Source organism: Mixophyes fleayi, chromosome 6 (assembly GCF_038048845.1).
Source record: "Mixophyes fleayi isolate aMixFle1 chromosome 6, aMixFle1.hap1, whole genome shotgun sequence".
In the NCBI taxonomy this organism is placed as follows: Eukaryota; Metazoa; Chordata; class Amphibia; order Anura; family Limnodynastidae; genus Mixophyes; species Mixophyes fleayi.
Window position 1 is genome coordinate 226,781,426 of NC_134407.1, and position 13,891 is coordinate 226,795,316.

The window sequence follows — 13,891 nt, forward strand, 5'->3', positions numbered from 1 at the left end:
TGTCACAGACTCCCTCACCTCTCCAGTCATATCCCTGTTATATTACTACAGATAACAGTGATGTCACAGACTCCCTCACCTCTCCAGTCATATCCTGTTATATTACTACAGATAACAGTGATGTCACAGACTCCCTCACCTCTCCAGTCATATCCTGTTATATTACTACAGATAACAGTGATGTCACAGACTCCCTCACCTCTCCAGTCATATCCCTGTTATATTACTACAGATAACAGTGATGTCACAGACTCCCTCACCTCTCCAGTCATATCCTGTTATATTACTACAGATAACAGTGATGTCACAGACTCCCTCACCTCTCCAGTCATATCCTGTTATATTACTACAGATAACAGTGATGTCACAGACTCCCTCACCTCTCCAGTCATATCCTGTTATATTACTACAGATAACAGTGATGTCACAGACTCCCTCACCTCTCCAGTCATATAGTGTTATATTACTACAGATAACAGTGATGTCACAGACTCTCTCACCTCTCCAGTCATATCCTGTTATATTACTACAGATAACAGTGATGTCACAGACTCTCTCACCTCTCCAGTCATATCCTGTTATATTACTACAGATAACAGTGATGTCACAGACTCCCTCACCTCTCCAGTCATATCCTGTTATATTACTACAGATAACAGTGATGTCACAGACTCCCTCACCTCTCCAGTCATATCCTGTTATATTACTACAGATAACAGTGATGTCACAGACTCCCTCACCTCTCCAGTCATATCCTGTTATATTACTACAGATAACAGTGATGTCACAGACTCCCTCACCTCTCCAGTCATATCCTGTTATATTACTACAGATAACAGTGATGTCACAGACTCCCTCACCTCTCCAGTCATATCCTGTTATATTACTACAGATAACAGTGATGTCACAGACTCCCTCACCTCTCCAGTCATATCCCTGTTATATTACTACAGATAACAGTGATGTCACAGACTCTCTCACCTCTCCAGTCATATCCCTGTTATATTACTACAGATAACAGTGATGTCACAGACTCCCTCACCTCTCCAGTCATATCCCTGTTATATTACTACAGATAACAGTGATGTCACAGACTCCCTCACCTCTCCAGTCATATCCTGTTATATTACTACAGATAACAGTGATGTCACAGACTCCCTCACCTCTCCAGTCATATCCTGTTATATTACTACAGATAACAGTGATGTCACAGACTCCCTCACCTCTCCAGTCATATCCTGTTATATTACTACAGATAACAGTGATGTCACAGACTCCCTCACCTCTCCAGTCATATCCTGTTATATTACTACAGATAATAGTGATGTCACAGACTCCCTCACCTCTCCAGTCATATCCCTGTTATATTACTACAGATAACAGTGATGTCACAGACTCCCTCACCTCTCCAGTCATATCCCTGTTATATTACTACAGATAACAGTGATGTCACAGACTCCCTCACCTCTCCAGTCATATCCCTGTTATATTACTACAGATAACAGTGATGTCACAGACTCCCTCACCTCTCCAGTCATATCCTGTTATATTACTACAGATAATAGTGATGTCACAGACTCCCTCACCTCTCCAGTCATATCCCTGTTATATTACTACAGATAACAGTGATGTCACAGACTCCCTCACCTCTCCAGTCATATCCCTGTTATATTACTACAGATACCAGTGATGTCACAGACTCCCTCACCTCTCCAGTCATATCCTGTTATATTACTACAGATAACAGTGATATCACAGACTCCCTCACCTCTCCAGTCATATCCTGTTATATTACTACAGATAACAGTGATATCACAGACTCCCTCACCTCTCCAGTCATATCCCTGTTATATTACTACAGATAACAGTGATGTCACAGACTCCCTCACCTCTCCAGTCATATCCTGTTATATTACTACAGATAACAGTGATATCACAGACTCCCTCACCTCTCCAGTCATATCCTGTTATATTACTACAGATAACAGTGATGTCACAGACTCCCTCACCTCTCCAGTCATATCCTGTTATATTACTACAGATAACAGTGATATCACAGACTCCCTCACCTCTCCAGTCATATCCTGTTATATTACTACAGATAACAGTGATGTCACAGACTCCCTCACCTCTCCAGTCATATCCTGTTATATTACTACAGATAACAGTGATATCACAGACTCCCTCACCTCTCCAGTCATATCCTGTTATATTACTACAGATAACAGTGATATCACAGACTCCCTCACCTCTCCAGTCATATCCTGTTATATTACTACAGATAACAGTGATGTCACAGACTCCCTCACCACTCCAGTCATATCCTGTTATATTACTACAGATAACAGTGATGTCACAGACTCCCTCACCTCTCCAGTCATATCCTGTTATATTACTACAGATAACAGTGATGTCACAGACTCCTCACCTCTCCAGTCATATCCTGTTATATTACTACAGATAACAGTGATATCACAGACTCCCTCACCTCTCCAGTCATATCCTGTTATATTACTACAGATAACAGTGATGTCACAGACTCCCTCACCTCTCCAGTCATATCCTGTTATATTACTACAGATAACAGTGATGTCACAGACTCCCTCACCTCTCCTGTCATATCCCTGTTATATTACTACAGATAACAGTGATGTCACAGACTCCCTCACCTCTCCAGTCATATCCTGTTATATTACTACAGATAACAGTGATGTCACAGACTCCCTCACCTCTCCCGTCATATCCTGTTATATTACTACAGATAACAGTGATATCACAGACTCCCTCACCTCTCCAGTCATATCCCTGTTATATTACTACAGATAACAGTGATGTCACAGACTCCCTCACCTCTCCAGTCATATCCTGTTATATTACTACAGATAACAGTGATATCACAGGGTTACTCACCTCTCCAGTCATATCCTGTTATATTACTACAGATAACAGTGATGTCACAGACTCCCTCACCTCTCCAGTCATATCCTGTTATATTACTACAGATAACAGTGATGTCACAGACTCCCTCACCTCTCCAGTCATATCCTGTTATATTACTACAGATAACAGTGATGTCACAGACTCCCTCACCTCTCCAGTCATATCCCTGTTATATTACTACAGATAACAGTGATGTCACAGACTCCCTCACCTCTCCAGTCATATCCTGTTATATTACTACAGATAACAGTGATGTCACAGACTCCCTCACCTCTCCAGTCATATCCTGTTATATTACTACAGATAACAGTGATGTCACAGACTCCCTCACCTCTCCAGTCATATCCTGTTATATTACTACAGATAACAGTGATGTCACAGACTCCCTCACCTCTCCCGTCATATCCTGTTATATTACTACAGATAACAGTGATATCACAGGGTTACTCACCTCTCCAGTCATATCCTGTTATATTACTACAGATAACAGTGATATCACAGGGTTACTCACCTCTCCAGTCATATCCTGTTATATTACTACAGATAACAGTGATGTCACAGACTCCCTCACCTCTCCAGCCATATCCTGTTATATTACTACAGATAACAGTGATGTCACAGACTCCTCACCTCTCCAGCCATATCCTGTTATATTACTACAGATAACAGTGATGTCACAGACTCCCTCACCTCTCCAGTCATATCCTGTTATATTACTACAGATAACAGTGATGTCACAGACTCCCTCACCTCTCCAGTCATACCCTGTTATATTACTACAGATAACAGTGATGTCACAGACTCCCTCACCTCTCCAGTCATATCCCTGTTATATTACTACAGATAACAGTGATGTCACAGACTCCCTCACCTCTCCAGTCATATCCTGTTATATTACTACAGATAACAGTGATGTCACAGACTCCCTCACCTCTCCAGTCATATCCTGTTATATTACTACAGATAACAGTGATGTCACAGACTCCCTCACCTCTCCAGTCATATCCTGTTATATTACTACAGATAACAGTGATGTCACAGACTCCCTCACCTCTCCAGTCATATCCTGTTATATTACTACAGATAACAGTGATGTCACAGACTCCCTCACCTCTCCAGTCATATCCCTGTTATATTACTACAGATAACAGTGATGTCACAGACTCCCTCACCTCTCCAGTCATATCCTGTTATATTACTACAGATAACAGTGATGTCACAGACTCCCTCACCTCTCCAGTCATATCCCTGTTATATTACTACAGATAACAGTGATGTCACAGACCCCCTCACCTCTCCAGTCATATCCTGTTATATTACTACAGATAACAGTGATGTCACAGGGTTACTCACCTCTCCAGTCAGCAGACAGATGATCTCCAGGGTGAGATTTAATATCCTCTCAGTCATGTGACTTCTGTCCTTGTCCATCCTCAGTAAATCAGTAACTTACACAGGATGTTTCATACCCTCAGATGACGTCTAATAAAGACTCTCCTGATCCTCACAGCTCAAATTATCTAGGAATAAACATATTAATCATAAACAAACATAAAAGGAATTGTTATTATTATCTTTGACTTATAAGGCGCCACAAAGGGTCCGCAGTGCTGTACATTACATATACAGAAAACAGAACCAAGACACAACATGATACAAATATATACAAACACAGGTGACAGGGTAAAGCAAATCAGATTATATCTGACAGATAGTGAAAGGGATGGTAGAAATCAGCGAGAAGAAGGCCGAAGCTTAAGAAAACAGGGCTAGAGAAGCAGCCAAGAGGTACAGAGGGTGAAGGAACAGTAGAAGGAGCACACAAGGAAAGAGGGCCCTGCTCATGAGAGCTAACAACCTAAAGGGAAGGGGGAGACACATAAAGGGTGGTACTAACATCAATTGATCTCTTTCCCCAGCCATATAGCCCTGGTCAGTGATTGTTATAAGTTCCTCTGATTCAGCTACATAAACCTGCTCAGTGACCATCAGACAATGCTGTATCGCTTAAGGTTAAACCACTGTTACCTCTGACCAGGAGTATTGTCCTCCCAGATTCCACTTTGATACAATATGATCAATATGAAATCTGTTAGATATCCAATAATTAGGGACGTTTCTGTCTTGGTTTTAATCTCATTCCAAAAACTGAGAAAAAAATGTATTTAATACCTGTACTATAATAACAGGACACCAGAGTCTGCTCCACCTGTACTATAATAACAGGACACCAGAGTCTGCTCCACCTGTACTATAATAACAGGACACCAGAGACTGCTCCTCCTGTACTATAATAACAGGACACCAGAGACTGCTCCACCTGTACTATAATAACAGGACACCAGAGCCTGCTCCACCTGTACTATAATAACAGGACACCAGTGTCTGCTCCACCTGTACTATAATAACAGGACACCAGTGTCTGCTCCACCTGTACTATAATAACAGGACTCCAGAGCGTTCTCCACCTGTACTATAATAACAGGAAACCAGAGTCTGCTCCACCTGTACTATAATAACAGGACACCATATACTGCTCCACCTTTACTATAATAACAGGACAACCAAAGTCTGCTCCACCTGTACTATAATAACAGGACACCAGAGACTGCTCCACCTGTACTATAATAACAGGACACCAGAGCCTGCTCCACCTGTACTATAATAACAGGACACCAGAGCCTGCTCCACCTGTACTATAATAACAGGACACCAGTCTGCTCCACCTGTACTATAATAACAGGACACCAGTCTGCTCCACCTGTACTATAATAGGACACCATAGCCTGCTCCACCTGTACTATAATAACAGGACAGCAGCGCCTGCTCCACCTGTACTATAATAACAGGACACCAGAGCCTGCTCCACCTGTACTATAATAACAGGACAGCAGCGCCTGCTCCACCTGTACTATAATAACAGGACACCAGAGACTGCTCCACCTGTACTATAATAACAGGACAGCAGCGCCTGCTCTACCTGTACTATAATAACAGGACACCAGAGACTGCTCCACCTGTACTATAATAACAGGACACCAGAGACTGCTCCACCTGTACTATAATAACAGGACACCAGAGACTGCTCCACCTGTACTATAATAACAGGACACCAGAGACTGCTCCACCTGTACTATAATAACAGGACACCAGAGTCTGCTCCACCTGTACTGTAATAACAGGACACCAGAGCCTGCTCCACCTGTACTATAATAACAGGACACCAGAGACTGCTCCACCTGTACTATAATAACAGGACACCAGAGACTGCTCCACCTGTACTATAATAACAGGACACCAGAGTCTGCTCCACCTGTACTATAATAACAGGACACCAGAGACTGCTCCACCTGTACTATAATAACAGGACACCAGAGACTGCTCCACCTGTACTATAATAACAGGACACCAGAGTCTGCTCCACCTGTACTATAATAACAGGACACCAGAGACTGCTCCACCTGTACTATAATAACAGGACACCAGAGACTGCTCCACCTGTACTATAATAACAGGACACCAGAGACTGCTCCACCTGTACTATAATAACAGGACACCAGAGTCTGCTCCACCTGTACTATAATAACAGGACACCAGAGTCTGCTCCACATGTACTATAATAACAGGACACCAGAGTCTGCTCCACCTGTACTATAATAACATGACACCAGAGACTGCTCCACCTGTACTATAATAACAGGACACCAGAGACTGCTCCATCTGTACTATAATAACAGGACACCAGAGACTGCTCCACCTGTACTATAATAACAGGACACCAGAGACTGCTCCACCTGTACTATAATAACAGGACACCAGAGACTGCTCCACCTGTACTATAATAACAGGACACCAGAGTCTGCTACACCTGTACTATAATAACAGGACACCAGAGACTGCTCTACCTGTACTATAATAACAGGACACCACAGACTGCTCCACCTGTACTATAATAACAGGGCACCAGAGACTGCTCCACCTGTACTATAATAACAGGACACCAGAGCCTGCTCCTCCTGTACTATAATAACAGGACACCAGAGACTGCTCCACCTGTACTATAATAACAGGACACCACAGTCTGCTCCACCTGTACTATAATAACAGGACACCAGAGACTGCCCCACCTGTACTATAATAACAGGACACCAGAGACTGCTCCACCTGTACTATAATAACAGGACACCAGAGTCTGCTCCACCTGTACTATAATAACAGGACACCACAGTCTGCTCCACCTGTACTATAATAACAGGACACCAGAGACTGCCCCACCTGTACTATAATAACAGGACACCAGAGACTGCTCCACCTGTACTATAATAACAGGACACCAGAGACTGCTCCACCTGTACTATAATAACAGGACACCAGAGACTGCTCCACCTGTACTATAATAACAGGACACCAGAGACTGCTCCACCTGTACTATAATAACAGGACACCAGAGTCTGCTCCACCTGTACTATAATAACAGGACACCACAGTCTGCTCCACCTGTACTATAATAACAGGACACCAGAGACTGCCCCACCTGTACTATAATAACAGGACACCAGAGACTGCTCCACCTGTACTATAATAACAGGACACCAGAGCCTGCTCCACCTGTACTATAATAACAGGACACCAGAGACTGCTCCACCTGTACTATAATAACAGGACACCAGTCTGCTCCACCTGTACTATAATAACAGGACACCAGAGACTGCTCCACCTGTACTATAATAACAGGACACCAGAGTCTGCTCCACCTGTACTATAATAACAGGACACCAGAGACTGCTCCACCTGTACTATAATAACAGGACACCAGAGACTGCTCCACCTGTACTATAATAACAGGACACCAGAGACTGCTCCACCTGTACTATAATAACAGGACACCAGAGACTGCTCCACCTGTACTATAATAACAGGACACCAGAGTCTGCTCCACCTGTACTATAATAACAGGACACCAGAGACTGCTCCACCTGTACTATAATAACAGGACACCAGAGTCTGCCCCACCTGTACTATAATACCAGGACACCAGAGCCTGCTCCACCTGTACTATAATAACAGGACACCAGAGCCTGCTCCACCTGTACTATAATAACAGGACACCAGAGACTGCTCCACCTGTACTATAATAACAGGACACCAGAGACTGCTCCACCTGTACTATAATAACAGGACACCAGAGTCTGCTCCACCTGTACTATAATAACAGGACACCAGAGACTGCTCCACCTGTACTATAATAACAGGACACCAGAGACTGCTCCACCTGTACTATAATAACAGGACACCAGAGACTGCTCCACCTGTACTATAATAACAGGACACCAGAGACTGCTCCACCTGTACTATAATACCAGGGCACCAGAGTCTGCTCCACCTGTACTATAATAACAGGACACCAGAGACTGCTCCACCTGTACTATAATAACAGGACACCAGAGACTGCTCCACCTGTACTATAATAACAGGACACCAGAGTCTGCTCCACCTGTACTATAATAACAGGACACCAGAGACTGCTCCACCTGTACTATAATAACAGGACACCAGAGTCTGCCCCACCTGTACTATAATAACAGGACACCAGAGACTGCTCCACCTGTACTATAATAACAGGACACCAGAGACTGCTCCACCTGTACTATAATAACAGGACACCAGAGACTGCTCCACCTGTACTATAATAACAGGACACCAGAGTCTGCTCCACCTGTACTATAATAACAGGACACCAGAGACTGCTCCACCTGTACTATAATAACAGGACACCAGAGACTGCCCCACCTGTACTATAATAACAGGACACCAGAGTCTGCTCCACCTGTACTATAATAACAGGACACCAGAGACTGCTCCACCTGTACTATAATAACAGGACACCAGAGACTGCTCCACCTGTACTATAATAACAGGACACCAGAGACTGCTCCACCTGTACTATAATAACAGGACACCAGAGACTGCTCCACCTGTACTATAATAACAGGACACCAGAGCCTGCTCCACCTGTACTATAATAACAGGACACCAGAGACTGCTCCACCTGTACTATAATAACAGGACACCAGAGACTGCTCCACCTGTACTGTAATAACAGGACACCAGAGTCTGCTCCACCTGTACTATAATAACAGGACACCAGAGACTGCTCCACCTGTACTATAATAACAGGACACCAGAGACTGCTCCACCTGTACTATAATAACAGGACACCAGAGCCTGCTCCACCTGTACTATAATAACAGGACACCAGAGACTGCCCCACCTGTACTATAATAACAGGACACCAGAGTCTGCTCCACCTGTACTATAATAACAGGACACCAGAGACTGCTCCACCTGTACTATAATAACAGGACACCAGAGACTGCTCCACCTGTACTATAATAACAGGACACCAGAGACTGCTCCACCTGTACTATAATAACAGGACACCAGAGACTGCTCCACCTGTACTATAATAACAGGACACCAGAGCCTGCTCCACCTGTACTATAATAACAGGACACCAGAGACTGCTCCACCTGTACTATAATAACAGGACACCAGAGACTGCTCCACCTGTACTGTAATAACAGGACACCAGAGACTGCTCCATCTGTATAATAACAACAACTAGTATACACCATACTTGTATAATAATAATAATAATTTTATTACCGGCCGCCAGACACAATGATGTCTCCGCTCAGACTCCTCCACCTCATAGGACACCCGGAAACGTCAGTATAGACAACACTTCCGGCCTTTGGAACGCGTAGAAGAGAGCGTGAAACGCATACTCAGGAAGTCAGATGGAGCGCACAGACCGGAAGTCGGGTGACCCGCACATACCGGAAGTCAGATGGCATCATCCGGGTGACAGGGGATATAATACTGTAGATGAATGATGTCTGCAGTATGGAGGTAACTGTATGATAACTGTGCTCAGAGCTCAGGACCTCTCTGTGTGATCAGCTGGTGTCCTGTGGGTGGTCTGTTATATGGTTATTACCACAGCTCTCTGTGTTATACAGGTCTCCTACCAGACAGTCACATGATGGTAGTTACAGATATATGTTACATGTCATCCTACAATATTATTACTGTATCTGTACTGTTACTGTATCTGTACTGTTACTGTATCTGTACTATTACTGTATCTGTACTGTTACTGTATCTGTACTGTTACTGTATCTGTACTATTACTGTATCTGTACTGTTACTGTATCTGTACTATTACTGTATCTGTACTGTTACTGTATCTGTACTGTTACTGTATCTGTACTATTACTGTATCTGTACTGTTACTGTATCTGTACTGTATCTGTACTATTACTGTATCTGTACTGTATCTGTACTGTATCTGTACTGTTACTGTATCTGTACTATTACTGTATCTGTACTGTATCTGTACTGTTACTGTATCTGTACTATTACTGTATCTGTACTGTTACTGTATCTGTACTATTACTGTATCTGTACTATTACTGTATCTGTATCTGTTACTGTATCTGTGCTGTTATTGTATCTGTAGTGTATCTGTATCTGTACTATTACTGTATCTGTACTGTTACTGTGTCTGTACTATTACTGTATCTGTACTGTTACTGTATCTGTACTATTACTGTATCTGTACTGTTACTGTATCTGTACTATTACTGTATCTGTACTGTTACTGTATCTGTACTATTACTGTATCTGTACTGTTTCTGTATCTGTACTATTACTGTATCTGTGCTGTTACTGTATCTGTACTATTACTGTATCTGTACTATTACTGTATCTGTACTGTTTCTGTATCTGTACTATTACTGTATCTGTGCTGTTACTGTATCTGTACTATTACTGTATCTGTGCTGTTATTGTATCTGTAGTGTATCTGTACTGTTACTGTACTATTACTGTATCTGTACTATTACTGTATCTGTACTGTTACTGTATCTGTACTATTACTGTATCTGTACTGTTACTGTATCTGTACTGTTACTGTATCTGTACTGTTACTGTATCTGTACTATTACTGTATCTGTACTGTTACTGTATCTGTACTATTACTGTATCTGTATCTGTTACTGTATCTGTGCTGTTATTGTATCTGTAGTGTATCTGTATCTGTACTATTACTGTATCTGTACTGTTACTGTACTATTACTGTATCTGTACTGTTACTGTATCTGTACTATTACTGTATCTGTACTGTTTCTGTATCTGTACTGTTTCTGTATCTGTACTATTACTGTATCTGTGCTGTTACTGTATCTGTACTATTACTGTATCTGTACTGTATCTGTATCTGTACTGTTACTGTATCTGTACTGTATGTATCTGTTACTGTATCTGTACTATTACTGTATCTGTGCTGTTATTGTATCTGTACTGTATCTGTACTGTTACTGTATCTGTACTGTTACTGTATCTGTGCTGTTACTGTATCTGTACTGTATCTGTACTGTTACTGTATCTGTACTGTTACTGTATCTGTACTATTACTGTATCTTTGCTGTTACTGTATCTGTACTGTATGTATCTGTACTGTTACTGTATCTGTACTATTACTTTATCTGTGCTGTTACTGTATCTGTACTGTTACTGTATCTGTACTGTTACTGTATCTGTACTATTACTGTATCTGTTACTGTATCTGTATCTGTACTGTTACTGTATCTGTACTGTTACTGTATCTGTACTGTTACTGTATCTGTACTATTACTGTACTGTATCTGTACTGTTACTGTATCTGTACTGTTACTGTATCTGTACTATTACTGTATCTGTACTGTATCTGTACTGTATCTGTACTGTTACTGTATCTGTACTAATACTGTATCTGTATTGTATCTGTACTATTACTGTATCTGTACTGTTACTGTATCTGTACTATTACTGTATCTGTACTGTTACTGTACTATTACTGTATCTGTACTGTATCTGTACTATTACTGTATCTGTACTGTTACTGTACTATTACTGTATCTGTACTATTACTGTATCTGTATCTGTACTATTACTGTATCTGTACTGTAACTGTACTATTACTGTAACTGTACTATTACTGTAACTGTACTATTACTGTATCTGTACTGTTACTGTACTATTACTGTATCTGTACTATTACTGTATCTGTACTATTACTGTATCTGTACTGTTACTGTATCTGTACTGTTACTGTACTATTACTGTATCTGTACTATTACTGTATCTGTACTGTATCTGTACTATTACTGTACTATTACTGTATCTGTACTATTACTGTATCTGTATCTGTACTATTACTGTAACTGTACTATTACTGTAACTGTACTATATCTGTATCTGTACTGTTACTGTATCTGTACTATTACTGTATCTGTACTGTATCTGTACTATTACTGTATCTGTACTGTGTCTGTATCTGTACTGTTACTGTACTATTACTGTATCTGTACTATTACTGTATCTGTACTATTACTGTATCTGTACTGTGTCTGTATCTGTACTATTACTGTATCTGTACTGTGTCTGTATCTGTACTGTTACTGTACTATTACTGTATCTGTACTGTTACTGTATCTGTACTGTTACTGTACTATTACTGTATCTGTACTGTTACTGTATCTGTACCTGTACTGTTACTGTATCTGTACCTGTACTGTTACTGTATCTGTACTATTACTGTATCTGTACTGTTACAGCTAGCTGGTTGGGTCACATCACAAGAGCCTGCTGATATCAGACCACAGCTGCTGGTTGGGTCACATCACAAGAGCCTTCTGATATCAGACCACAGCTAGCTGGTTTGGTCACATCACAAGAGCCTGCTGATATCAGACCACAGCTGCTGGTTTGGTCACATCACAAGAGCCTGCTGATATCAGACCACAGCTGCTGGTTTGGTCACATCACAAGAGCCTGCTGATATCAGACCACAGCTGCTGGTTTGGTCACATCACAAGAGCCTGCTGATATCAGACCACAGTTGCTGGTTGGGTCACATCACAAGAGCCTGCTGATATCAGACCACAGCTAGCTGGTTTGGTCACATCACAAGAGCCTGCTGATATCAGACCACAGCTGCTGGTTTGGTCACATCACAAGAGCCTGCTGATATCAGACCACAGCTGCTGGTTTGGTCACATCACAAGAGCCTGCTGATATCAGACCACAGCTGCTGGTTTGGTCACATCACAAGAGCCTGCTGATATCAGACCACGGCTGCTGGTTTGGTCACATCACAAGAGCCTGCTGATATCAGACCACGGCTGCTGGTTTGGTCACATCACAAGAGCCTGCTGATATCAGACCACAGCTGCTGGTTGGGTCACATCACAAGAGCCTGCTGATATCAGACCACAGCTGCTGGTTTGGTCACATCACAAGAGCCTGCTGATATCAGACCACAGCTAGCTGGTTTGGTCACATCACAAGAGCCTGCTGATATCAGACCACAGCTGCTGGTTTGGTCACATCACAAGAGCCTGCTGATATCAGACCACAGCTGCTGGTTTGGTCACATCTCAAGAGCCTGCTGATATCAGACCACAGCTAGCTGGTTTGGTCACATCACAAGAGCCTGCTGATATCAGACCACAGCTGCTGGTTTGGTCACATCACAAGAGCCTGCTGATATCAGACCACAGCTAGCTGGTTTGGTCACATCACAAGAGCCTGCTGATATCAGACCACAGCTGCTGGTTTGGTCACATCACAAGAGCCTGCTGATATCAGACCACAGCTGCTGGTTTGGTCACATCACAAGAGCCTGCTGATATCAGACCACAGCTAGCTGGTTTGGTCACATCACAAGAGCCTGCTGATATCAGACCACAGCTGCTGGTTTGGTCACATCACAAGAGCCTGCTGATATCAGACCACAGCTGCTGGTTTGGTCACATCACAAGAGCCTGCTGATATCAGACCACAGCTAGCTGGTTTGGTCACATCACAAGAGCCTGCTGATATCAGACCACAGCTGCTGGTTTGGTCA

At 42.5% G+C, this 13,891-nt stretch overlaps 1 protein-coding gene across 4 annotated transcripts in view; it reads right to left on the bottom strand.

The window, feature by feature from the left end:
• Positions 1–13,891, bottom strand: part of LOC142160089 (uncharacterized) — a 122,090-nt gene that overhangs the window by 29,572 nt on the left and 78,627 nt on the right. The window contains exon 1 of one of the 4 annotated variants that reach the window (XM_075215021.1): positions 4,294–4,449. The exons of the other annotated variants lie outside the window; for them this stretch is intronic. Coding sequence (XP_075071122.1) covers positions 4,294–4,371 — 78 coding nt within the window. The 5' untranslated portion in view covers positions 4,372–4,449. Of the gene's footprint in view, positions 1–4,293; positions 4,450–13,891 lie in introns of those variants that run through there. 4 annotated transcript variants of the gene reach the window in all.